This window comes from Triturus cristatus, chromosome 3_2 (assembly GCF_964204655.1).
Source record: "Triturus cristatus chromosome 3_2, aTriCri1.1, whole genome shotgun sequence".
NCBI classification, from domain to species: Eukaryota; Metazoa; Chordata; class Amphibia; order Caudata; family Salamandridae; genus Triturus; species Triturus cristatus.
Window position 1 is genome coordinate 332,053,362 of NC_140584.1, and position 24,161 is coordinate 332,077,522.

At 49.3% G+C, this 24,161-nt stretch overlaps 2 protein-coding genes across 3 annotated transcripts in view; both read left to right on the plus strand.

The window, feature by feature from the left end:
• Positions 1-24,161, plus strand: part of LUZP1 (leucine zipper protein 1) — a 174,450-nt gene that overhangs the window by 126,861 nt on the left and 23,428 nt on the right. The window lies entirely within an intron of this gene.
• Positions 250-17,293, plus strand: LOC146857306 (uncharacterized). The gene is made up of 2 exons (XM_085646745.1): positions 250-328; positions 16,320-17,293. The coding sequence occupies exons 1-2, from the start codon at positions 250-252 to the stop codon at positions 17,291-17,293; spliced, it is 1,053 nt and encodes a 350-aa protein (XP_085502871.1).

The following is a 24,161-nucleotide window of genomic DNA, read 5'->3' on the forward strand; positions in this document are numbered from 1 at the left end:
GGATTTAGAAAGTTAATGGGAATATTTGCAAACAAAAATAGGAACCTGGGTAGGACCATCATTTTCATGATTGCAATGCGGCCTAGTAGAGAGAGGGCAAGTTTGATACATTTGTCTATTGCCCCTGTGAACCGTTGTACCGGTCTTCCATAGTTTTCCCTCACAGCTACCTCTGGGTCAGTGTGTATCTGAATACCCAAGTACCTGACTGGTTCGGAGGGGCTTGCTATGTTGAGGCCTGGGTTGAGGATGTCGTGCAGCGGCAATTCCTGGAAGGCTGCGGGCGACGATGTGAAGTCTTTGCTACGGGGAAATCCATTCAGCATAGGTAATGTCAGTTCTGCTCCGCGTTGCGCTGCGCAGCAGAGGAGATACGTTGGTTCTACTGAAACCACAGATGGGCTGGCAGAGCACTGTCATGCCCACTTCTACGGGTCCCGGACTGGGGTGGCACCACTTGGCGTGGCAGGACTCACAAATGGCAGAATCCAGTTGCTGGGTTCAAGGTTGTTGGGGCTTGTCCCCTAGGCTATAGTCAGTATGCCAGCCCTTGGAGTCAGTCTGGGGTCCTACGTTCAACATATGCAGGGCCAGTCCTTCTCACCTAGACAGTCCTTCAGAGCAGCAGTCCAGCAGAGTGGCTTCCAACCAGAACGTGCTTTCACAGTTCTTCCAGCAGCACAGCAGTCCTTCTTCCTGGCAGAGTCCACAGGTCCAGAAGTGTACTGAAGAGGTGGGTCTAAGGGTTCAATATTTATACCCGGTTGAAGGAAAGTGCCCCTTTTTGCATGGTTACCCCCTACTTTTTGCCTGACACATGATGCTTTTTGACTTGGTGTGCCCTGGTCCCTGCCAATCCGGTTCCCAGGGCCTGTATTATTTCCCAAAGCTGAACCTTTGTGCCCACATATGGCCCATCTCTGGCCACAGGTAAGCACCTTGTAAAAGGTACCATGGGTACCAAGGGCACTGTCACCAGGGAAGGCTTCTAAGTGCTGCAGCACCTGTTGTGCCACCCTAAGAGGCCCTGTACCTTAACACCCACACTGCCATTGCAGGCTGCGTGTTTTGGTGCAGAGAAAAGTGGAGTCGACATGACACACTTCCCTGTGTGCCATTCATACAAACCACTGTCTGTGGTTTAGGTAAGTCACCCCTCTAGCAGGGTGTAGTAAAGCCACAAAGAGTATATGGTCTGGAAGTTGGTCATTATGAACTCCACAGCTCCATAATGGCTTTACTAAAACCTAAGAAGTTTGGTAGCAAACTTCTCAGCACATTAAACCCACACTGATATCAGTGTGGGATTTAATATAAAATGCACACAGAGGCCCCCGTATGCGGTAGAGCGGAGACATGGGGTCCAATTCTCTACACACTGTCTTGTATTCGGCCCCCATACGTAGGACCCTACCATCCGCTACGAGGGTGGTGTTTCAGGTGTGGCGGCAGGCTTTGCGAAAGATGGTGTGGTGGGGCAAGCTGCCAAAGGAGACTCCCCTTTGGTCTAATGGTAGGTTGCCGCAGCTGGTCAGCTTGGCGGGCTTCAGAGGCTGGGACAATATTGGGATCTCTACTCTGGGGGACGTAATGAGAGGCACGGTTCTAAAGTCTCCCCAGGATCTCCAGCAAGAGTTTCAGATGCCAAAAACACAATTTTACAAATACCTGTTTAGGCATGCCATCCTTCCCAGCATTGCGGACTTGGAGTCCCTCCCTGACTTTAGTCCCATCGAGGCTAAGCTGTTTATGGGTGACCTGCAGGACCATAAAATTTCCAAGATTTACCAGTCCCTGGTGACGAACTCCCCACTACAATAGACCTTGGTCCTTAAGAGTGAGAGGACTGCACGGAGGCACTGGCTTCCCCTCGAGGGCCTGTTATAGCAATGCGCCTCCGGCGGATCCAATTACATTATTTACACAGGATTTACTACACTCGCGTTAGGCTGGTGGAGGGTGGGTCTGGTAGAGTCCCTGCACTGTTTGCGATGTGGTCAGGAGGATGGCACCCAGTTTCATACGATCTGGCAGTGTACGGTGCTCGTGCGATTCTGGTGGGGAGTACTGGCCTGCCTTGCTGAAGTCTTAGGGTGGGTGCTCCCCTCTTCACCTAGATTGGTGCTGCTGCATGTAATGGAGGGAGTAGGGGGAAATATTTGTAAGCACCACCTGATGCTATGAGGGTTCATGCTAGCCAAACGAGACATTGCACAGAAGTGGAAGGAGGAGGCTCCGCCTTCGTTGTCAGCATGGAAAAACTGCCTTGATTTTAATATGGGTCTGGAGGCTCCTGTTTTTAAAGCTCGAGGGTGTCCACAAAAGCATTTCAAGATCTGGAAGAGGTGGGCGGACTATAGAGGCCTCTACTTGGAGCCCTACTCTGTGGGAGATGTTGCTGTCCAGGGTTAATGGGGCTGATTTGATTTATTATCTATGTGGTGGGCAGGTACTTGCGGTTTAATGTGTGGCGCGAAGACAGTGCATTGGAGGTGGGGGAGAGAGTTTTGTTTACATTATTATTTTATTCTGTTTAATGCATACACTAAATGTCAAAGCAATCTTTGTATTGTACATGTAGTAGTCCGCCTCTGGGTCACAGAGCTCTGCATGGTATTTGACAATTGACGCAATAAATATTGTTTTAAAAAAAAAATGCACACAGAGGGCATTTTAGAGATGTCCCCTGGAAAGCGACCAGCGCTGGTGTGGGTCTGAACGGCTGCCTGCAATTTGCCACCACCAGACAGGTCTCTGAACCCCTGGATAGAGAGCCTCCACTCTCTGGGTCCAGAAACAAAGCCCATCCTGGGCAGATATGTCATACCTCCTCTCCCAGCATTGGCTAGGTCCACGAAAGGGGGTGCTTCAAAGGCCTTGCGCTTTTGTAAGCTGTGCTTCCCTTTTGCTGCCCCCAACAACTGTCTCCCACCGGCTATGACCCCCCACTTTGGGTGGGAGAATCAGCTGGAATATCGAGTTAGGAGGAGAGGTGAGCCCACTTTTGCCAACCCCACCCCTTCGGTGGGGGAGGCGAGGTGAATCGTACTTCTCAGTCCCCTCCATCTTGGAGATGAGGGAACCCAACCAGTTAGGAAGAAGCTCATGCACCACTCCCACTGGAGGGTAGCATAATGTTGGGTGTACTCACCCCAAGAAACGCACCCATTGGTCCCGACCTACACACCCCTGTAAAGGCCCTAATTTGAGTATTTAGGGGCAACCCTGAACCTTGGCTCCTCAAATTCTAGGAAGAAAGAAGGGGGACCGAAGAGGCGTGCTGACCAAGGAAGAAGAGGACACCTACTGCTTTAGTCCCAGCCCTACCGGCCTGTCCCAACTTGAACCTGCCTACAGCGAGAACCCCAGAGCCCGGAGGACCTGCCTTGCACTCATCCATTAGACTCTATCTCCTGTGAGCCCCGTATTTGCTCAAGCCAAGACTCACCTACAGAATCCGGAACCAGACGGCTCCGTGATTCTGCACCACTCTGCACCCGACATCCACAGCCCAAGTATGAGTGATCCAACAACAAGAAAAGTTCTCCCCAGCGAGCCTTACCTGGGATCTGGTGATCCCCCGACCTTTCTCAAGCTTCAAGCCGATGCCTGCAGCCTCAACCTGAAGGGTCCCACTGACTGCGACCGGAGCTGGTAAGAAGAACCTGACACCAAAAGACATCCCTTCACCTGACGCCTCACAGCCTTGGGTGGCCCAACTGATGGTCTCCAGGCATCCCCCAAGAACCCAACTAACCTCTCTAGCATGTGGTCGCTTTCAGGAAGTCTCCCTGTCCGAGCTTGCATCCTTTTTGCTGAACCGAAGGTCTCCATTGAAATCCACAGGGTCCCCAACGTTGCCTTGGCACTCTGCACCTGGCCGCCCTTGTGCCGCTGGTGGTGCAACTCTTGTGCTGGTTATTGGCCCCTGCAGTGCTGATCTTAACCCCAGGAGCTTTGCTCCCAAACCCGAGTGGCCTACTCGTGAGCAGACTCTAACCGAAGGCCTCCTAAGCCCCATTGGCTAACATTGGGCCCCTGCACCTGGCCACCCCAGTGCCGCTGGTGGTGCAATTTAAGGGCCTACCTAGTCCTTGGGGAACCTTGGTCCTAAACCCCAAAACTCCCACTCTTCAGTTGATTACTTACCTGTGAAACCGATAACCAGTTTTCTCCCATAGGAACCAATGTTACGAGTTTCTGTTAAAAAATGTTTTAAGTGTTGAACTGCTGTTTTGTATGGAGAAAAAGTAACTAAACCTTAAAAAGTCTTACTTTCCTTGTATGGTGAGATCCCTGGCGGGGTATGTAGGCATACCACCCGAGTAGTCGATTTAATCCAAAGGTATTCCAAAAACGTATTACTGTGTAATTTAAACTACTTTTTGAACTAATACAAACCTGTAACGATTGCATATTCAACCGGTCAGAGGGCCTCCATACGATTCCAATTGCTGAATATTGGTAAAACATGCTACAAGAATTACAGTACAAGTAGGATGCCCCCCTGGACGGGTTATAGTGATTGGCACTCAGGGCCCACTGGCATACACTTAGTGGCGTGGGGCAGATTTGGTCTGGCAACGCTGCTGCCCTGTTATGAGTGATGGGTCAGGTGTCTACCACCTCCGTTTTCCATGAAGGAGAAGGGGGGAGCTCTGGAATCACACTTTGAAGTATGTTGATTGTTGCTTGTTTATTTTTTACGCAGGATGCCACAGCACTCGCCCTTATGGCTGGTATGTAAGGCATAAAATATCTTGGCTTTGCTAACGCTCACGCCGGCTTTATCTGCCATTTTGGTTAGTTTGTACTGATGTTGAGTTCTATTGATTTGAACCATGTACTCTTTCCACAGAATGCTACGCATTGTAATGGACTTCCTGTATTAGCGTCCTTCTCGGTTGGTAGTGTATGTATGTATATATTTGTATACATGTATATATGTATATGTATCCAACAAAACCTTCTATTCCAAAGGAAAAAAGGGCGCCGCACATCAGATTTCAGGAAATTCAGGCACTTTATTTCGCAAGATGACAGGTTTTAAGAAAGCTAACGCGTTTCAGCTACTGTGGTAGCCTTGATCACAGGTGAGCCATCTTCATTGAATTTGCGGCGTAATCACATGACTTTATACGCCCTTGTCGGACTAGGGCGTATAAAGTCATGTGATTACGCCGCAAATTCAATGAAGATGGCTCACCTGTGATCAAGGCTACCACAGTAGCTGAAACGCGTTAGGTTTTAAGAAAGCTGTCATCTTGCGAAATAAAGTGCCTGAATTTCCTGAAATCTGATGTGCGGCGCCCTTTTTTCCTTTGGAGTAGAAGGTTTTGTTGGATGTAATTGGAGGTCATCCGCCACCAGCGCCGAGGCTGCCCTGTGAGGTCCGAGCTCCCTGCGGATGAATTATGTTGGATATGTATATGTATATATATCTCAATCATACACTACCAACTGAGGAGGACGCTAATACAGGAAGTCCATTACAATATATCTGTCTGTCCCTCCCTCCTGTTCAGGGCCTACCCTAGGCATGGCTTAAATGCATTAAAAAGGAAGGTTTGGGTCTGGCAAAAGGTTTGTTTTGCAAGGTTGATATGACAGGTTAAAAACTGCTCACAGAGCCACAATGGCAGGCATGAGACATGTTTAAAGGGTTACTTAAGTGGGTGGTGCAATTAGTGCTGCAGGTCCTCTAGTAGCATTTGGCCTTGGGCACATGTAGCACCACTTTACTAGGGACATACAGGCAACTTAAAGAGGCCAATTGGGTGTAAGCCAATCCTACCTTGTTTTAAAGAGTGAACACCAGCACGTTTATACTGGTTAGAAGAAATAAAGTGTGCAGTTTCCTAAAGAGGGCAAAAACGAAGTCCGCAAAACAGCAGGGTTGAAAGCTGAAAGTTAGGGGAAGACCATGCCAAGGGTGCCAGGTATTACCTTGTTTCATACTGTGGCGCAAAATGCTATGGTCGATAGTGCAAATTGACACTGCCAAGTCTTATACAGTCAGAGGAGAGGCAGTGGTACCATTCAGAGTAAGGCACAGATCATTAACAAAGACAACCCTTATTATTTTTATAACATTTTTTTATTAGGCACACAGCGACACACAGGTAAGTAAGTACACCACAGTAGTCTTGCATAAAAATGGCAAGTGTACACAATGTAGTCCAACCCGGACAGCTTCAATTCCAATGTTACAATATACTCCCACCCTAATGTAAATCAAATGCAGTATAGTTGGTAATTCTGGCCTCCGGGGACATTACTATGGGGGTGACATATGGCCTCCCCCTTGAACATTCCATTTGCCCCATATTCTTTCTCACTTTTTGGGGGCAGCCCCTGCTTTCATAAACCACCTTCTCCACCACCTCACCAATCCATGTCTCTTTTACAGTCTGAGTCGTCGTGCAACTCAAGTCTGCAGTGTCCCACACATTAAGAAGACACCACTTAGCTGAATATGTTAAAGCGCCACCACATACACTATTCATGCACGCTACAACAGATCCCCAAAAGGCCTGGATCGTAGGACACTCCCAAATGATATGGAAGAAGGACCCCTCCTGCCTTCGACAGGTTGGGTGAGTCCCCCTGCCAATTTTAACCATGGAGTTGCAGGATGAATAGATCCTGCGAAATATTTCAAGCTGCACCAACCTAATCCGTTCTCTAATCGCCACCTCACTGGCGAAGGCTAAGGCCTCTGGCTAGTCATCATCACCCAGGCTGCTGAGGTCTGCATCCCAGTGGTCTCGCAAGTGAAGGATCTTATCCAGACAGAAGGTCTCTGTCACCAGCTCATTCTCTCTGTAATTCAGAGAATGGGGACCCCTCCAACCCCCCACACTGGACGGGAGATTCCCTAGCTTGGCGATACCTATAAGGTCCTATTTATGAAAGCTGGGTCTCCTCCCCATCATGCCCAACATCTCAGAGTCCCACAGTGGTGTGGTCTGGGTAATCTTACCTCCCCATCCCAATGCTTTGAGTGTTGTATGCCAGATTTGTACTGTGAGTACTGTCGATCCCGTGAGGGTCAAACATTTCAGGTTGGTATAGAGTGCTCATAGACAACCTCCCGGTTGAAAGATATGACGGTCCATACAGTATGCTGGTTCATCTGCGGGTTGATGAACCCGTTAATTAATAACTGCCAGTTGTGCCGCCCAATAGTATTTTTGAATATCGGGTAGGGTTATTCCCCCATAATACCAATCTCATGCCGATTTAGTTAGGGCTATACGAGGGGTCCCGCCATCCCACATGGTTTTCAAATAGATTGCAGGAACGGGGAATGGCGTATTCTGCAGCACATAGAGAAACTGCACTAGCACCATCATTTTGAACTAGGGAGCTCTTCCGAGCAGTAGGAGTGACCTCCTATGTTGGACATCACTTTTAAGTCTCTGCAAAAGGCCTTGGAGGTTACTGGCATTGAACAGCACAGGATCAGTGGTAACATAATTGGCAAGACAGTGGAAACCATCCGTCACTATATCTGCCTCACAGTTGGCCGGAAGGTGTGGTGTCTGGCCATGGAAAAAATACACTGTGAATATGGACTTGTTAATAGTGTATCCAGAATATTTACCAAAATTGGTAAAGATAGCTAATATTCTGTATATGGAGGAATGCAGAGCTGCGATGTTCAATGGATATCATCAGCATAGAGAGATATCCTATCTTTCCCACTCCCCTGTCCAATGCAAGCCGCATATCAACGGGTCCATCCGAACCCATACCGCCAAAGGTTCAAGGACAAAAACAAAACAAAAAGCGGCGAGAGAGGACAGCCCTGCCTAGTCCAATGTTGGAGGGGTAAACCCGAGAAGTCTGCCCGTTCACGACTACCTGAGCAAGGGGTTTAGAGTAGAGAAGTCGCAGCCAAGTCAGAAACTTGAGGCCAAAGCCCATTCGCTCAAACAAAGCAAATAGGTATGGCCATTAAACCTTATCGAAGACCATACGAGCATCAAGCGACAGGACTACCACATCTTCTCGGATGCTACCAACTCTACCCAGCACTCCATGGAGCCGCCGCAAATTAATGGCCATGTTCCTACCAGGCATAAAGTCAAATTGATCGGGATGCACCAATTTGTTTATTATTTGAATAAGTCGGGATGCCAGAAGCTTGGCAAGGATTTTAGCTTCTGCGTTGAGAAGCGAGATGGGTCTGTAAGAACTGCCCCTCTCTGCTGGCTTACCCTCTTTGTGTAATACTACGATTGAGGCCAACTGCTGGTCCTTGGGGAGAGGGCCTTTTTCTCGACTCTCCATAACCATCCCCAGCAAGTAAGACGCTATAGTAGCTGCAGTGAGTTTATAAAGCTCTATCGGGAGGCCATTAGGCCACATCGCCTTGCCCGATTGTATTTTCTGAATCACCAGAGCTACTTCCGCTTCCGTAGTATCACTCTCCATAAGTGTTTTTGTCCTCAGTGGAGAGAGTCAGAAGCTGTAAATTAACTAAGAGGTCATAAGATTCTTCAGTGTTAGCTATACCTGCGGGAGAGTAAAGATGGGTATAGTAGGTCGCGAAAGCGTTGGCGATATCTTGTGCATCTCTCAGGTGCTCCCCGTCTTCAGAGCAAATATCAGGTACCCAGCGGCTCGCCCTCTCACGTCTGTCCAACCATGCAAGCAGCATCCCTGCTTTATCCCCTTTTTCATACACACAATGTTGGGTTGCTTGATGTCTGGTTTTAGTTGCGCCTCTGCCACCAGATCCTTGTCTCCTCTACCACCAGATTAGCCTCGAGGTCAAGAATGTTGCGTTCAAACTTTTCTATTGCGGCCTTTTTTTATTTTTTGTGTCCAAATGTCAGGGAGAGTGCCTGTCCCTTAATGACGGTTTTATGACGTATTTGAGAAGACTTCGCCGATGCTACATTTTCTTTGAAGATTTGGTCTGTGGTTTTACCAGCCTGTCTCTTACGCCCAGGAACTTAAGATACCAAGGGTTCGGTGTAATGGCCTTTCAAGCTTTCGGCTTATCCAGATTGTAGACCGCCCACTCTGGGGAATGATCGGATAGCCCCCTCGCTAGATGGCGTGCATCACGAAAATGGAAAATACGGTAGGCCAATGTTAAAATGAAGTCAATACGAAAAAGGCTACCGTGGGCTCCCGAGTGGAAAGTATAATATTGTGTAGTGGGGTTGTGTGCCCGCCAAACCTTATCTATTCCCAGGGTTGAGATGAACTCCGCTAAGTGGGAGCGAGGGGGTGCCACCTGTCTCGGGGGCATGCAATCTCTATTATCGCAAAGTGCCAAATTAAAATCCCTCTCATATGGAGTTCTCCATACGCAGTCCAAGCAGAAGTTTACCCAAGTCTGGGAAGGTGACACCATGCATAGCCTGAGGAACATATACTGACAGGATGTTGACTGTCTCGCCCTCCCACGTTCCAGAAAGGGCTGCATATCTGCCCAGCTGATCAGACTAGGTTTGGTTAATAGTAAGTTGGAGCTGCCTCCTAAGGAGTTTTCCTGTGCCCCTGGAAACCGACAGTGAAGCCAGCATGGAACACCATCCTGTGCCCCCAACAATTTTGAGCCCTGCAAGCATTACCCATAAGGTTTTTCCTGTTAGAAGGATTTCATCTGGGAATGCCTTTTAATTTATTGAAAAAAGAAGTATTGATGGACAGAATGCAGAACAATGTCATACATTCACCCCAGTACAGAGATCTGAGCCTAAATCCATCGTTTTTTTGCTCACCATGCCATTCCAGTTTGGACCCAGCCATATGCAAATCAGTCTTGACCCTGTGCCCAATGGGAACAGTCCAGCCCGAACTGCCAAGCCAGGTCCTGCCTGGACTGAAAACAAGCATCCTAGGACCGGTTTTGGTGTTTCACCCCTCTTCAGCCAGAATAGCTTGATTCCAGTGGCATGGAGAGCATGGGACTCACGTCTGAGCATACCCGTCCCACTTGGGGTGACAAATGCAAAAAGAACTATTGATGGACAGAATGCAGAACAATGTCATATATTCACCCCAGTACAGAGATCTGGGCCTAAATCCATAGTTTTTTTGCTCACCATGCCATTCCAGTTTGGACCCCGCCATAGGCAAATCAGTCTTGACCCTATGCCCAATGGGAACAGTCCAGCCCGAACTGCCAAGCCAGGTCCTCCCTGGACCGGAAACAAGCATCCTAGGACCGGTTTCGGGGTTTCACCCCTCTTCAGCCAGGATAGCTTGACTCCATGCCACTGGAATCAAGCTATTCTGGCTGAAGAGGGGTGAAACTCCGAAACCGGTCCTAGGATGCTTGTTTCCAGTCCAGGGAGGACCTGGCTTGTCAGTTCGGGCTGGACTGTTCCCATGAGCCACAGGGTCAAGACTGATTTAGATATGGCTGGGTTCAAACTGGAATGTGATGGCGAGCAAAAAAACGATGGATTTAGGCCCAGATCTCTGTACTGGGGTGAATGTATGACATTGTTCTGCATACTGTCCATCAACTGTTTTTTTGCATCTTTAAATTATTGACGCACTACCCCACGCTTAATTCTGTCCCCTAAGCCTTTTATGTTCCAGCACATAAGCCTAATTTCAGAAGTGGACATTTTAGCCACCATCCTCCCTTACTACCTTGCAGTGTCTCTCAGTCCCTATCTCGTCGGCCTTACTAGGAGGCCTGGCCAAGAGCAGACTCCATACATATACCAATTCAGGAGCAACTAGTGTGGTGAAAAAGGAACCCTGGTGCCATTCAGTCAAGTAAACTAGAAAAACAAGGCTAACAAACTGACCCCCCCACCTCCAACCCCCATGTTTGGAACTAAAGCCCCCCTGCTCGCCTCCCTGCAAGACGGTCCTAGAACTACCCATCCCCCCAACTCTTCACAGCGCCTGACTCCCCTACCCAACATAAAACACTGAGGAGAGCATGGTTCACCCTGGATGCCACCCTCTGCTCCCCATACAAGGAACGTAGTGTTACCGATGGCCTATAGAATAAGAAGGCAGTTGCTTGAGGGATATCGACCTTCACTAGCTCCCCGTCACTGTTTTCCCCACCAGACTGTGGGGACCAGCTCGCAAAGTTAGCAGTTTACTTCATAGTGATATATAGTTTTGCTAACAATGACCAAAGTCCCAGGGTCTCTGAGTACGCAATGTTCAATGTTAGTGTGTGCCATCGATATGCGTGGTATTCATATTAATGAAGCTGTTCATTGTGGCAATTCCTTTCCTTCCTGGTCCGATTCTCTTGTTCTCTGTCTAGCTGACTTCTCGGAGTGCTGTCCTCGCCACCTCTGTCATTTTTCGGAGCAATTTCCCCCCCATTGTCCTCCATCCCTCGATCCACTTTTAAGTCTCCTCCAGGGTTGAGAAAAACCACGTCTTTCCATCAGACTCTACTTACAACTTTGTAAGGAAAATCTAATATTTCACTGCTTTGTCTCTCATCACCTTTTTGACTTCTAGAAACTACAACATTGCTTCTGGACTTTGAGCATGAAGTCGGGGAAGAAAGTAATATTTGCATTTTCATAGTTTACTGGAGGAGCACTGCGAGTCATCTGGAGCATCACATCACGGTCACAAAAATTGAAAATACAGGCAATAATGGGACGAGGGGGGAAACCTGGGTTGGGGCGTCCACTCAGAACATGATGGGTCATGCTCTACAGAAAAATATTTAGAGAGGCTGCGAGGTTGCTGTTTCTTGAGAATAAGATGCTCAACAAATAGGTCCACTGCCGTTCCTTTGCCCACTCTGGGACTCCTAGTATGCGCACATTATTGCTCTGGGATCTGCATTCATGATCTTCAAGTTGGACCTCCATGATTTTACTTCTGGCCTGCAATTTACTGACCTGGACCTTGAGGGCCTCCGTGCCATGGTGTAAAGTGACTGTTGAATCCTCCACCTCTTTGACTCTCATGTTCATGTTACAGAGATCTATTCCCATCAGTGAAACCTCAGTCGTGGGGCGCTTCTCACTGCTCTCTTTTCCTCTCTCACTCACCGCTCAGGCCAGCCCTTTCTCCGGCAGAGAATGGGAGCAGCCACGCTCCAGCCTCTTGCTGTGGCTGCCACGAGGCCACTGTCCACACCGCAGGGTCTTTGCTGCTTTTCGTATGTGCAGTCTGCAACAGGCTGGCTCTCCCTCTACGCCCCACTCTGCCTCAGTCAGCGCTAGTCATCCAACCAGATAGTCCCTGGGCCGACCAGCACCTGGCGCTCGCTGCTTAGCGCTGCCTGCTCCAAGGTCGCTGTAATGTCTGGGGGGGATCCTCCTCTCTGCTGAGGCTCACGGAGTCCTAGCTGCATTGTTGTCAGTCAATGCAGGGTGGTCCTTGCCGCTGGATCCCGGCCGCGTCCGCGGCATCAGCTACTTCCAATGGTTCTGCAGTGGCTTATGTCAAACTTTAGGCCGGGGCTTCTCCTCACCGCCCAGGCATTGCAGCACGGATATGGTGGTCACACTGGATACCCTACAAGCCGGCAATCAACAAGGTGACAGATTGCGGCTAGGGGACGAATAAGTGAGCGGATGAAGGGGATTATGCAGCCAGGTGATGGAGTCGCTCTAACAAGCAGCCATCTTTGTTGGTGGTTGGCCACGCCCCCCCCAAAAGACCACCATTATTGATATTATTTCTCTACTTTTGAAAACCCTTGCTTTGAATTCGTTGAATCACTCATGCATTTGTTGAGCAGTATCACTTTTTCAACCTTAGATGTTACTGACATCTCATAGGTGGGTATGTAAATACCCGGCAGATTAGGTTTCTGAAAAGACTGATATTTGTTGCTGAAATGGTGCTAATCTCATGTTTACTAGCTGGTGAACCAGCGCAAGCAGCACCACATTGGTTTAAATGCAGTGAGTGAGCCTGTATTTGGATATTCAAATGTTATTTCCCCCAAAACAGTAATCTGACAGTCTACTGGTGAGCTGCTCTTGATTTGAATCCACATTATAACCAATGCATGTAGGTTTCTAGATTTAGTGGTGTCATATAATTTCACAATCTTCTATAGGAAAAAAATTGAGAGCTTCTCACAAAGGTGTGGTACCAGAATGTCCTAGTTAGAATATTAACTCTCAAAAATGTATTGTTCTAAATGTCATTTTTAAAATATCTCCCCCATTGAAAATAATAATAGAAAATCAACACCCAGTGGACTGATATTTTTGTAAACAATGTAAAGGACACAATATTTGCACCAGAAGATATGTAAGACAACATTCTGACACACAACCCTTGCAAAGTATTTCCTTGCAAGGGGGCATGTCCTGCAAAAATAAAAATTACATGATTTATGATACTAGATTAATATTTTTTGGCCTTTATCAAGAAGTAAATGTGTCATGTAAAATGTTTTAAAAGACCTCCTGCTTTACAAGGCTGGGGTTCATTAGCTAAGCTTGATACTGGTTCCTGTGGTAGGTATTTAATAAGAAAGATTGTGTACCTAAGTTATCTGGGATAACGCATCCTCCTGGGACACACCTGCTTGGCAGATGCACCCAAATTGCTGTAAGCAGGTGCAATAAATCCGATGTATCATTAGCTGGAAATTACAACAGGTCCAAAGAATACCATTAAATAGATTTTGATTGTATCTATCACGGTGGACTATACTGCACCCCTGTCGGATATACTTTCTTCTTCTACCAATCACCAGTCATACTGTGCCTCCCTCATTTATTTTCCACATGAAAACAGGTGTTCGAGGCATATGAGCTGCAGATTACACACTTGTGCATAGATTGCCATCTGTTGTTGGGCCTGGATGTTTGCAGTTGTTTTTCCTCTTGAAAAGTCTTTGGAAGTCACGAGGTCGCCTCCGGGCCTAGGTAAGACCAAAGACATTGCTTCCCACACCGCACCTTCGGGACCGGTAAAGAAGCCGATTAAGCCTTCTGGCGGCTCGGGCTCGAGCCAGCCCACCGTCGGTGCCGAGAAACACTCCTCCGCACCGATGCCGAAAAAGAAAATGGCCTCCTCCTCGGCACCGAGCTCCATACCGAAACACTCAGCGCCGAAAACCAGCTCCACCTCCTCGGTACCGACACCATCCCCGGAACCGAGCAAAAAACACAAGGCCACCGACACCGATATCTCGAAGCCGAAAACCATCTCGGCACCGAATAAACAGACAGCCCTTTCCAGGCCGCATAGTTCCAAACAGCGGACTAGCACAGACTCTAAAACCAAACCACCGGCCCGATGCCTTCGGCGCCGACGAACAAACCACCCTCCGAAGAACTCTTTACACCTGATCCATTGCAAAAGACATTGATCAAGGACCCCAAAACCGGACATTTAATGCTCAGCATCAAAAAGAGACAGCTGGAAAAACCTGCCCCAGCTCTACCTCCAAAGAGGAAGGACTCTGCTACCTCCCCTTTCAGAATGCCTTCACCACCTCCTCCACCTTCTCCTCCTCCACCTTCTCCTTCTCCACCCCCGCCTCATCATTCCCCAACACCCTCTCCGGATGATAATGATAATGTCTATGATGACATATGGGACGTGCCCCATGACCTACCTACAGGGGACCCCACTTCCACAGGCTCCCCAGACCCATGCGACGACTACAACATCCCTGACATTCCTAACGTCCCACAAGATGATCTCTACCCTTCGAGACCATCCCCACCAGAAGACTCCAGGGATGTGGAATTCCTATAGCCCGACGCCCGGGACATATAGTTTGGGGTCAAGGGCAACACGTTTTAATGTCCATTTTGTCCTTGGGACATGTAGGCTCAACCCCCTACAGCACAAACCCTTTAGCTGCCAGTTTACAATACCACATTATGGATCAAGGAAAGGCATTGTCTACAGTTAAGGTAATATATGTGTCCATGTGTTAACACTGTTCAAACTTGTATTTATGGTTCATTAATGCAAATCCTTTATTAGGATGAGCACTAAAAGCAAATGTTGTCAGCTCTGCCTGCACTACTGACGGTGGTTCCAGTATAAACATGTACACACGTTTTCAAACTTTAGTAATACGAGGCTATTTATAATGCTCCCAGAATGCTCTCTGATTATATGCAAATATTTGCAGAAGCTTGAAAGCAACAGTGATGATTCTTTGCTTTCAAAATAAAATGTTCACAAAAAAATGCAAGTAGTAAAAAAATATTTTGCTAAACTACTGTAAGATTTTAGGTACCATATCTTTGCAGCATCATTTAGTAACATGTTGATGTATGCTTGTATTTCACCAAAATATTCATAATGGAAAATCAGTGTAACCAGTTAAAATACGATTGTGGTAAACACAAATAAACAAGCATTGGCAAAGCCAGTAGGTCTGAAATTGGTGGTCAGGCTTTTGGTTTTGTCAATGCGTGACTAGTTTAGGCATTGTTTTTGTAAAACCTTATCTGTGTGGGAGCTGCAGGGCCCTCACCAGTCTAACAAGCATTGGCAAAAGCAAAAAACTGTTTTTGGTCTCAAAAAGCACACATTGCCACAGCAGTTCCAGGCACTGAACACAACTTTGTGTGCCAATATGCTCCTTGTAATAGAGCAGAATACTGTCATTCACAGTGAAGCCAGCTGATAGACCGAGAGAAGGAGAGAGAGAGAGACATAATTTTACTAAACACAAAAGGTCATGTTTAACACCAGGCCTAATTAGAGGCCCAATTATTGAAGAAAGTCTCAAATGTGCATCCATAGTATATATCCATGCGTTACGTGCATACATACAGTCTCTGTGAATTCACAAGAATTTACAGAAGTAGGCCAAGAAATAGTACTTCTAGAAAATATTTGTGAACTGCATTTTAGCATGAGCAAATGTGCTTGTGTAGATTTGCTCATGTGACAATCTAAATGTTTCAAGTTTACTTTTCCTCCAACCACTTTTTTCCCAACCCTGAAGAAGTTTTACGTCTGCCACTGCCAGGAGTAAATTTCCAACCTTTTTCAGTATGGGAAAAGATTAGAAATGAGTTGGTGAAAACCCTTAAAACATGCAAGTTAGTAAGTTTGCACAGACTCAAAAGGGCATTCCAACCCTTGAACTATTGCTTACCACTACCTTCAGCCCCAGTATGTAGACCTGCAGAAATGTAGCAACATACGGGAATTGCTAGTATTCAAACCCTACTATGGTACAAGCCCTGGCATAATTAGAGAGGCTTTATCAGAACTCTTGCTTAATGAGATTGCTGCCGTAATTTATCGCCACATTACATGGCACAAAAGGGCCAAGTGGATTTTGTTACAGGACAAGTAGATTTATGAAGCAACCTGCCCCATGGACAAGTAGATATTTTATTAAATTCCACACCCCTGAGACTCCTTAGGGTTCAACCACTTACTACAGAGGGCTGCACACTATCACGGAGTGGATCTCCATACCGACCCCATGGAGAAGGACTTCCTTCTCGATACGTTTGACACTACGCATAGGGACACCTCCATACTGCCCATGCTCAAAGGAGTTATTAAACACGCGCCAGAAATCTTTAAAGACCCAGTGAGAGCCAGGGTCATTAACCCGCGAATTGACAAAAAATATAAAGCTGCCCCTACAGATCCCTCCTACATCAGAGGGCCGGCACCACTAGATTCACTGGTAGTGTCTACAGCACGTAAGGGAGCCAACTCCCAAGCGTCGGGCGAAGCACCACCACCTGACAAAGAGTCAAAACTATTAGACGCATCCGGCAAGCGCACTGCATCTGCCAACATATGGCGTATCGCTAATACACAAGCGCTACTAGCAAGATACTACAGGGCCCATTATGACGAACTAGAAGCCATAATGCAACACCTCCCTGACAAATATAAGAATAGGGCAAACAAGTTAATTCAGGAGGGCAAAACTATCACCAATACCCCCATCCGTTGTGCCCTAGATGCAGCCGACACCGCCTCCAGAGCCATTAATACCAGCATCCTCCTCCGTCGCCATGCCTGGCTAAGGATCTCAGGTTTTAAACCAGAAGTACAAGCTTCCATCCTGAACCACCCCTTTGACCAGGAACATCTATTTGGCCCAAAAGTGGATGAGGCCCTAGAAAAGATGAAAAAAGACACTGATACGGCAAAGTCTATGGGAGCCTTACAATCGCACCCTCCCAGGCGCTCCTTTCGCCGCTCTTCCTTTCGGAGCATATCCAGGGGCTACTTCTCTGACACTGCTTCCACTGCATATAAGGCCCCTACCCAATCAACCTTTACCAGGGGTTACCAAAGAGGCGGATACAGAGGCAACAATAATAAAGGCAGAGGCAAGACAAACACCGCCTGCTCTGCCTCCGCACCTGCCCAATGACTCCCCTCCACTCCCCCCCCAGACCATTCCACTCCGGTCGGAGGCAGACTCCAAAATTTCTTTTCCGTCTGGACTACCATCACCTCAGACAAATGGGTAACACAAATAATTCGGTCAGGCTACTGCCTAGAACTAATATCTACCCCCCCCAAACATTCCGCCCAGACAACGCCCAATGTCACAGGAACATCTAACACTACTAAAGCAGGAGGTAATCTCCCTCCTACAAAAAGGGGCGATAGAACAGGTTCATACCAACCAACAAAATATGGGGGTCTACTCCCTATATTTTCTCATACCAAAAAGGGACGAGACTCTACGGCCCATCCTAGACCTCAGGCCCCTAAACAAATACATATATTCAGACCATTTTCACATGGTAACACTTCAGCAGGTACTCCCACTGCTTTCCCACAACGATTTCCTGACCACTTTAGACCTAAAAGACACCTATTTCCACATTCCTGTACACAACGCTAATAGGAAGTTCCTCAGATTTGTAGTGGACGGCCAACACTACCAATTCAAAGTGCTCCCATTTGGAGTCACAACAGCACCACGAGTATTCACCAAGTGCCTAGCAGTAGTGGCCGCACACCTGCGGAGACAACACATCCATGTCTTCCCATACCTAGATGACTGGCTGATAAAAGCCAACTCATACAACCAGTGTGTACAACACATGCACGCCACTTTCCAGCTCCTTCACGAACTGGGCTTCACAATAAACCACATGAAGTCCCATCTGCAACCGTCCCAAGTAAAACAATACCTCGGTGCCACCATAGACACCTCAAGAGCGCTAGCCTACCCCAGTCCGGCCAGGATCACAAGCATTCAGGCTCTACACGCAAAATTTACGGCACAACACTCCCTTCCACCTAGAGTGTTTATGCAACTAATCGGGATGATGGCCTCTTGCATATTCATAGTACCTCACGCAATACTCCAGATGCGTCCTCTCCAAGAGTGCTTAGCACGCCAATGGAACCAGGCCCAGGGTCAATTAACAGATCTGGTGTTGGTAGACTGTCATACCCATCGCTCTCTGCAGTGGTGGACCACCAAAAACCTTTCCAAAGGGCGACCGTTCCTGGACCCGGTTCCTCAGATAGTACTGACGACGGACGCATCGCTCTCCGGCTCGTGAGCTCACCTATTACATCACACCATGCAGGCAGGTGGACACCTCAACAAAAGTTACTCCACATCAACCATCTGGAGTTACTAGCCATCTTCTTAGCCCTAAAATCTTTTCAAACACAGATTTCAGGCAAGGCAGTCCTAGTCCGCACAGACATGACAGCCATGTACTATATACAAAAAAAAGGCGGCACACACTCTCCACAGCGCTCTCGGCTAGCACAGAGCATATGGAGATGGGCCATACCCCAGAAAATCTTTCTTCTAGCCCAACATGTCCAAGGGGAGTCCAGAATACTATGGCAGATCTGCTCAGTAGACAGACACAACAACTCCACGAGTGGGAACTCCACCCACAAGTTCTTCAACTGTACTTTCAAATGTGGGGGCATCCACAGATAGACCTCTTTGCCACCCACGAAAACACCAAATGCCCAAGCTTCGCCGCCAGATATCCACACCCACTGTCCAAAGGCAATGCGATATGGATGAACTGGTCAGGCAGATTTGCATACGCTTTTCCGCCTTTCCCACTCATTCCATTAGTGGTGCGCAAACTACAACAACACTCCCTCACACTAATCCTACTAGCTCCAACTTGGGCCAGACAACCGTGGTACACCACACTGATAGAACTCTCTGTAGTCCCACATCAAAAGTTCCACCTCTCTCCACACCTCTTAACCCAGACCCATGGAGAGATCAGGCACCCGGACCCAGCTCAGCTCAACCTTGCGATCTGGCTCCTGAAATCCTAGAATTCTGTTACCTAAATCTTCCCCCTGACTGCATGAACGTCATCAAAGAAGTTGGCGACCCACCACTAGAGCGTGCTACGCCGCCAAGTGGAAACGTTTTGTTGTCTATTGTCACAACAATACCATCAATCCCCTAGATGTGTCCATTCAACACATCATAGGCTATTTCCTGCACCTACAAAGATGCAATCTAGCGTACACGTCCATTAGACTGTACCTTGCAGCCATAGCAGCTTATCTACAAAACAGGCAACATCTATCACTTTTTAGAGTATCTGCCATTAAAGCCTTCATGGAAGGCCTTAAAAGAATAATTGCCCCCAGAGTGCCACCCTCACCTGTGTGGAACCTAAATATCTTTCTCACCAGACTAATGGGGCCTCCCTTCGAACCACTACACAAGTGTGAACTTCAATTCCTAACATGGAAAATCGCTTTTCTTGTAGCCATCACTTCCCTCAGAAGGGTCAGTGAGATTCAAGCGCTTACCATTCAAGAACCTGATCTACAAATGCACCATAACAAGGTTGTTCTACGTACCAACCCAAAATTCCTCCCTAAAGTCATTTCTCCCTTTCATCTAACCCAATCTGTAGAACTACCAGTATTCTTCTCGCAACCACAGACCGTTGCAGAAAGAGCTCTTCACACATTAGATGTCAAACGAGCCTTGCTCTACTACATAGAGAGAAAACAACCCTTCCATAAGACTGTGTAGTTGTGCAAACTAAGCAACAGGCTAGTGTGGGCCAGGCTATACTCAAAACATTATGTCAAACCACTGCAACAGATACGGGTGGTCGCCGCTAAGGATGGGTACTGCTATATAATCTATGCACAAGTGTGTAATCTGCAGCTCATATGCCTCGAACGGAATATGCTACTTACCAGTATGCATCTGTTCTTGGCATGTGGAGCTGCAGATCTACACACGCCCACCCGCCTCCCCGGCTACCTTTATCTGTTCCAGTTTATCTTATTTAGATACAACACACATGGGCATCTTCACTGTTTTTTTTTTTTTTTTTTTTTTTTTTTGAAACAGTTTATTACATGTTAAAAAAGGTTACAAGTATGGGCCTACAACCATCCAGCCGGCCGCTAGAGTGGCAGAAGCATATGACATACCTACAGTAAGAGTCTCTTGGCGGTGCAGATCGGTAAATCAGGAGATATCAATAGCGCAGGCCACATAACTCCAAGCCCACAATACGGTTTCCTTTTTTCAAAACAGAACAACACAAAAAACCACACCCGCAAGGCAACCCGCCATCCAAAGTGACGGCACGTGCTCCTTAAGTGGGGGATCCCAACCAGCAGCCAAACTCTGAAGAGGGGAATGGGAATAGATCAGGGACAGGGGAACCACATGCCCGTGGCTGGGGGAGGGGGTCGGCTAGGGGGACGGAGCTGGTGAGGCGGCCGGTAGCAGTGGCGGCTCACAAATACCCCCGCGATAGGCGTTCCAGGGGCCCCAGATTTTCACCCACGCCCCAGGCTTACCCCTCGCCACATACACTACCCTTTCACGAAACATACACCAATCCATATGTTCTTTCCAGGCCAACACCGCTGGGGGCCACTGGGATCCCCACAATTGAGCAATGTCGCGCTTAGCTATCATGTATCCCAGAGTCACCCACCGCGTCTGCGGGACCGAATAGTCATTTGGTTCCCACACATTCAGCAAGCATCTCCTCGCTTCAGGCAACAGCGCAACACGCGTCACCACACGCAGGACCTCATGCACACCACGCCAGAATCGCTCCACCTGTGGGCATTCCCACAGAATATGCATGAAAGTTGCCAAGGCACCACAGCCACGCTTACACAATCCGTCACCAACAAAGCCCATACGTAGAAGCCTTGGCCCCGTCACGTAAACCCGGTGGAGGATCTTAAGCTGGACGAAGCGAAGGCGAGCCGGGATGGCCACCTCCTTCGGAGAGGCCACCGCGGAAATCCAGTCCTCGTCGTCCAGTTCCAGCCCGTCGGCAACCCAGGCCTCGCGGAGACTAGTCAGCAGGCACGATCTGTCGTTGATCAGTTTTTTATATATAAGGGAGATCGTGCTGTCTGGGACATGGCCATCCAGCACTCTGTCCTCCAGGGGGGAAGACTCCGGAATGGACGCGACATCAGGGAAGACGGAGCCCAGCGCGTGGCGGACTTGTAAGTACCGAAAGTACTCACTGCCTTGCAGCTGAAATTCCGTCCGCAGCGTCTCAAAAGTTTTGAACCCACCCCTTGTCCAGAGGTCTCCCACTGTGCTGATTCCGATCGTGTCCCACTTCTCGAAGCCCTTCGATGTCCACAGGGAGCCCAACCTCTCAGACGCATATAGCGGTGTCGCCCGGGTCAAACGGTCCTTCCACCCCATCGCTGCATTAGCCGCGTGCCAGACACGCACCATGACACGCGTCGGTCCCGTCAGACGGGAGTCGGGCGCGCCAGAGTAGAGCGCTCGATTGTAGTCGCCACCGGGCAGGAGCATCTTGTCCATTTCAAATGCCGGGTTCAGGGCGGGCCCGTAAAGGCCATGATTAATCGCAGCTAGCTGGGAGGCCCAGTAATACCGTTTAATGTCCGGGAGGGCAACCCCCCCATCGTACCACGGGAGCGTCAATTTAGCCAGAGCAATACGCGGCCTCCCGTCCCAGAACAGGCGCCGCTGCAGGCTCTCCACCTCACGGAAGTAGCGCGCCGGAACCAAGTCCATAGTGTTCTGAAGCGCATACAGAAAGCGCGGCAAGGACATCATCTTAAACAAGGCCGCTCGGCCAAGCGGCGAAAGCGGAAGACGCCGCCAGCGCGCAACGTCCTCCCGCAAGCGCTGGAGGGGGGGTAGCAAGTTCCGCTCGTAGCGGGCCTCCGGGTCTAGAGTAATATATATACCCAGGTACCGGAACCCCTGGGAGGCAATCTGGATCGGGCAGTCCCGTGGTAGGGCCGGAGCCTCCCCGGAGAGCACCTACACGCAGGATTTCGCCCAGTTGATGACAAGGCCTGAGTTACGACCGAAGGAGCGCAAAACATCAACCAGGACAATCAGCGAGTTACGCGGGGAGGCGAGATACAAAAGGATATCATCGGCGTAGAGGGACACGCGGTCCTCATGCTCGGGGGTCCAGCGGAGACCACGGATAGAGGGGTGCCACCGCAGCCACTTCGCCAAGGGCTCCAAGGCCAATGCAAACAGGAGCGGTGACAAGGGGCAACCCTGACGCGTGCCCCGCCCCAGCGCGAAGGGGGCCGAGACTCGCCCATTCACCACCACCTGCGCCAATGGGCCCGAATACAACAATTTGACCCAGCTAATGAATCCCGGTCCAAATCCAAATTTCGCCAGCATCGCCCAGATGTATGGCCATTCAAGCGTGTCAAACGCCATGGTGGCGTCTAAGGACGCCAAGATGGCCGGCTCCCGCACAAACGGGACATGCGCGAGCACCCCATGCAAGCGTCGCAGATTAAGAGCCGTGTTGCGATGGGGTATAAAGCCAGATTGGTCTTGGTGGACCAAATCGCCCACCACGCCAACCAGCCGGTTGGCCAGTACCTTGGCGAGGATTTTGGGCTCCGCGTTCAAGAGCGAGATAGGCCTATAGGATGTAACCCGCTCACGGGGTCTCCCCTCCTTGTGGATCACCACGATTGTGGCCAGACGCTGGTCCGGCGGGAGGGAACCCTGCGAGTGGGCCGCCAGGAACATGGCGCGCAGGTGGGGCGCCAGTACATCCGGTCGCAGCTTGTAAAGCTCGATGGGGATACCATTGGGGCCCATGGCCTTGCCGGATGCGACCGAGCGAATAGCCAGGGCAATTTCGTCCGAGGTGGGAGGAGCGTCCAGCAAATCCCTGTCCTCCACCGTAAGGGAGGGCAGCGCGATGTCCCGAAGCAGGGCATGGGAATCTTCCTCCGAGCAGGGAGAAACCGGGGAGTACACCTCGCGGAAGTAATCCGCGAAGCAGGAGACAATGGCTTCCGGCTCGGTGACAGGCACACCATCCATCCCCTCAATCAAAGGAACCACACGACTCGCTCTCTCCCTCTTGTCCAACCACGCAATCAATTTACCAGCCTTATCACCCACATCATACAGTCGCCCCTGTTGCTCTCTACTGAGGCCCCTGGCCGCCTCCGTGACGAGGGCCCTATAGGCCGCCTGCTTGAGGTGCAGAACATGCAACTTGGCGTCTGTTACCCCGCTCCCCAGGTCACCCTCTAGTTCCGCAATTTCGGCCTCCACCCGGGTTACCTCCTCCCGCTCGCGCCTCCGGGCATGGGAGATAAAGGAGAGGGCCTCCCCTCTGAGAACTACCTTAAAAGCCTCCCACAGGGAGATGGCCGAAGGGACAGACCCCACATTCTCATCAAAGTATCGCTGTAAGGATTTGATCAAGTCGGCACGAATAGTGGGGTCACGCAAGTACCAAGCATTGATTGGAGCCACCCTGCCCTCCCCCCTAGGGAAGACATCGAAATGTAACAGTACTGGGGAGTGATCTGAAATGCCCCGCGCCAGATGGCACACCTCTCCCACCATAGGCCGCCGGGACAAGGATGTAATCAAGCCGCGAGAGGCTACCATGGGCACCCGAGTGGAAGGTGTATTGCCGCTGTGCGGGATGCTTTAGTCGCCAGCAATCCACCAGGCCCAGAGTATCTAAAAGGCCGGACAGCCAGGCCTGTGCCCGGGGGAGGTCCCTAGGGGGATGGCGATCCATAGACCCAGAAACTACCACATTAAAGTCCCCCCCAACCACCAGCAGGCCACCCGGGGGAGGTCCAGGAGGAGGCGCCCCAAGTCCGCAAATGTAGTAGATTGTAACCCAGGCGGGACGTACACTGATATAAAAACAAACACTCTACCCTCCATTCTACCCACCAGAACAGTGTAGCGTCCCCTCTCATCATGGCGCACCTCATCAATCTCCAACGGGAGCGAGTTCTTAATCATGATACCC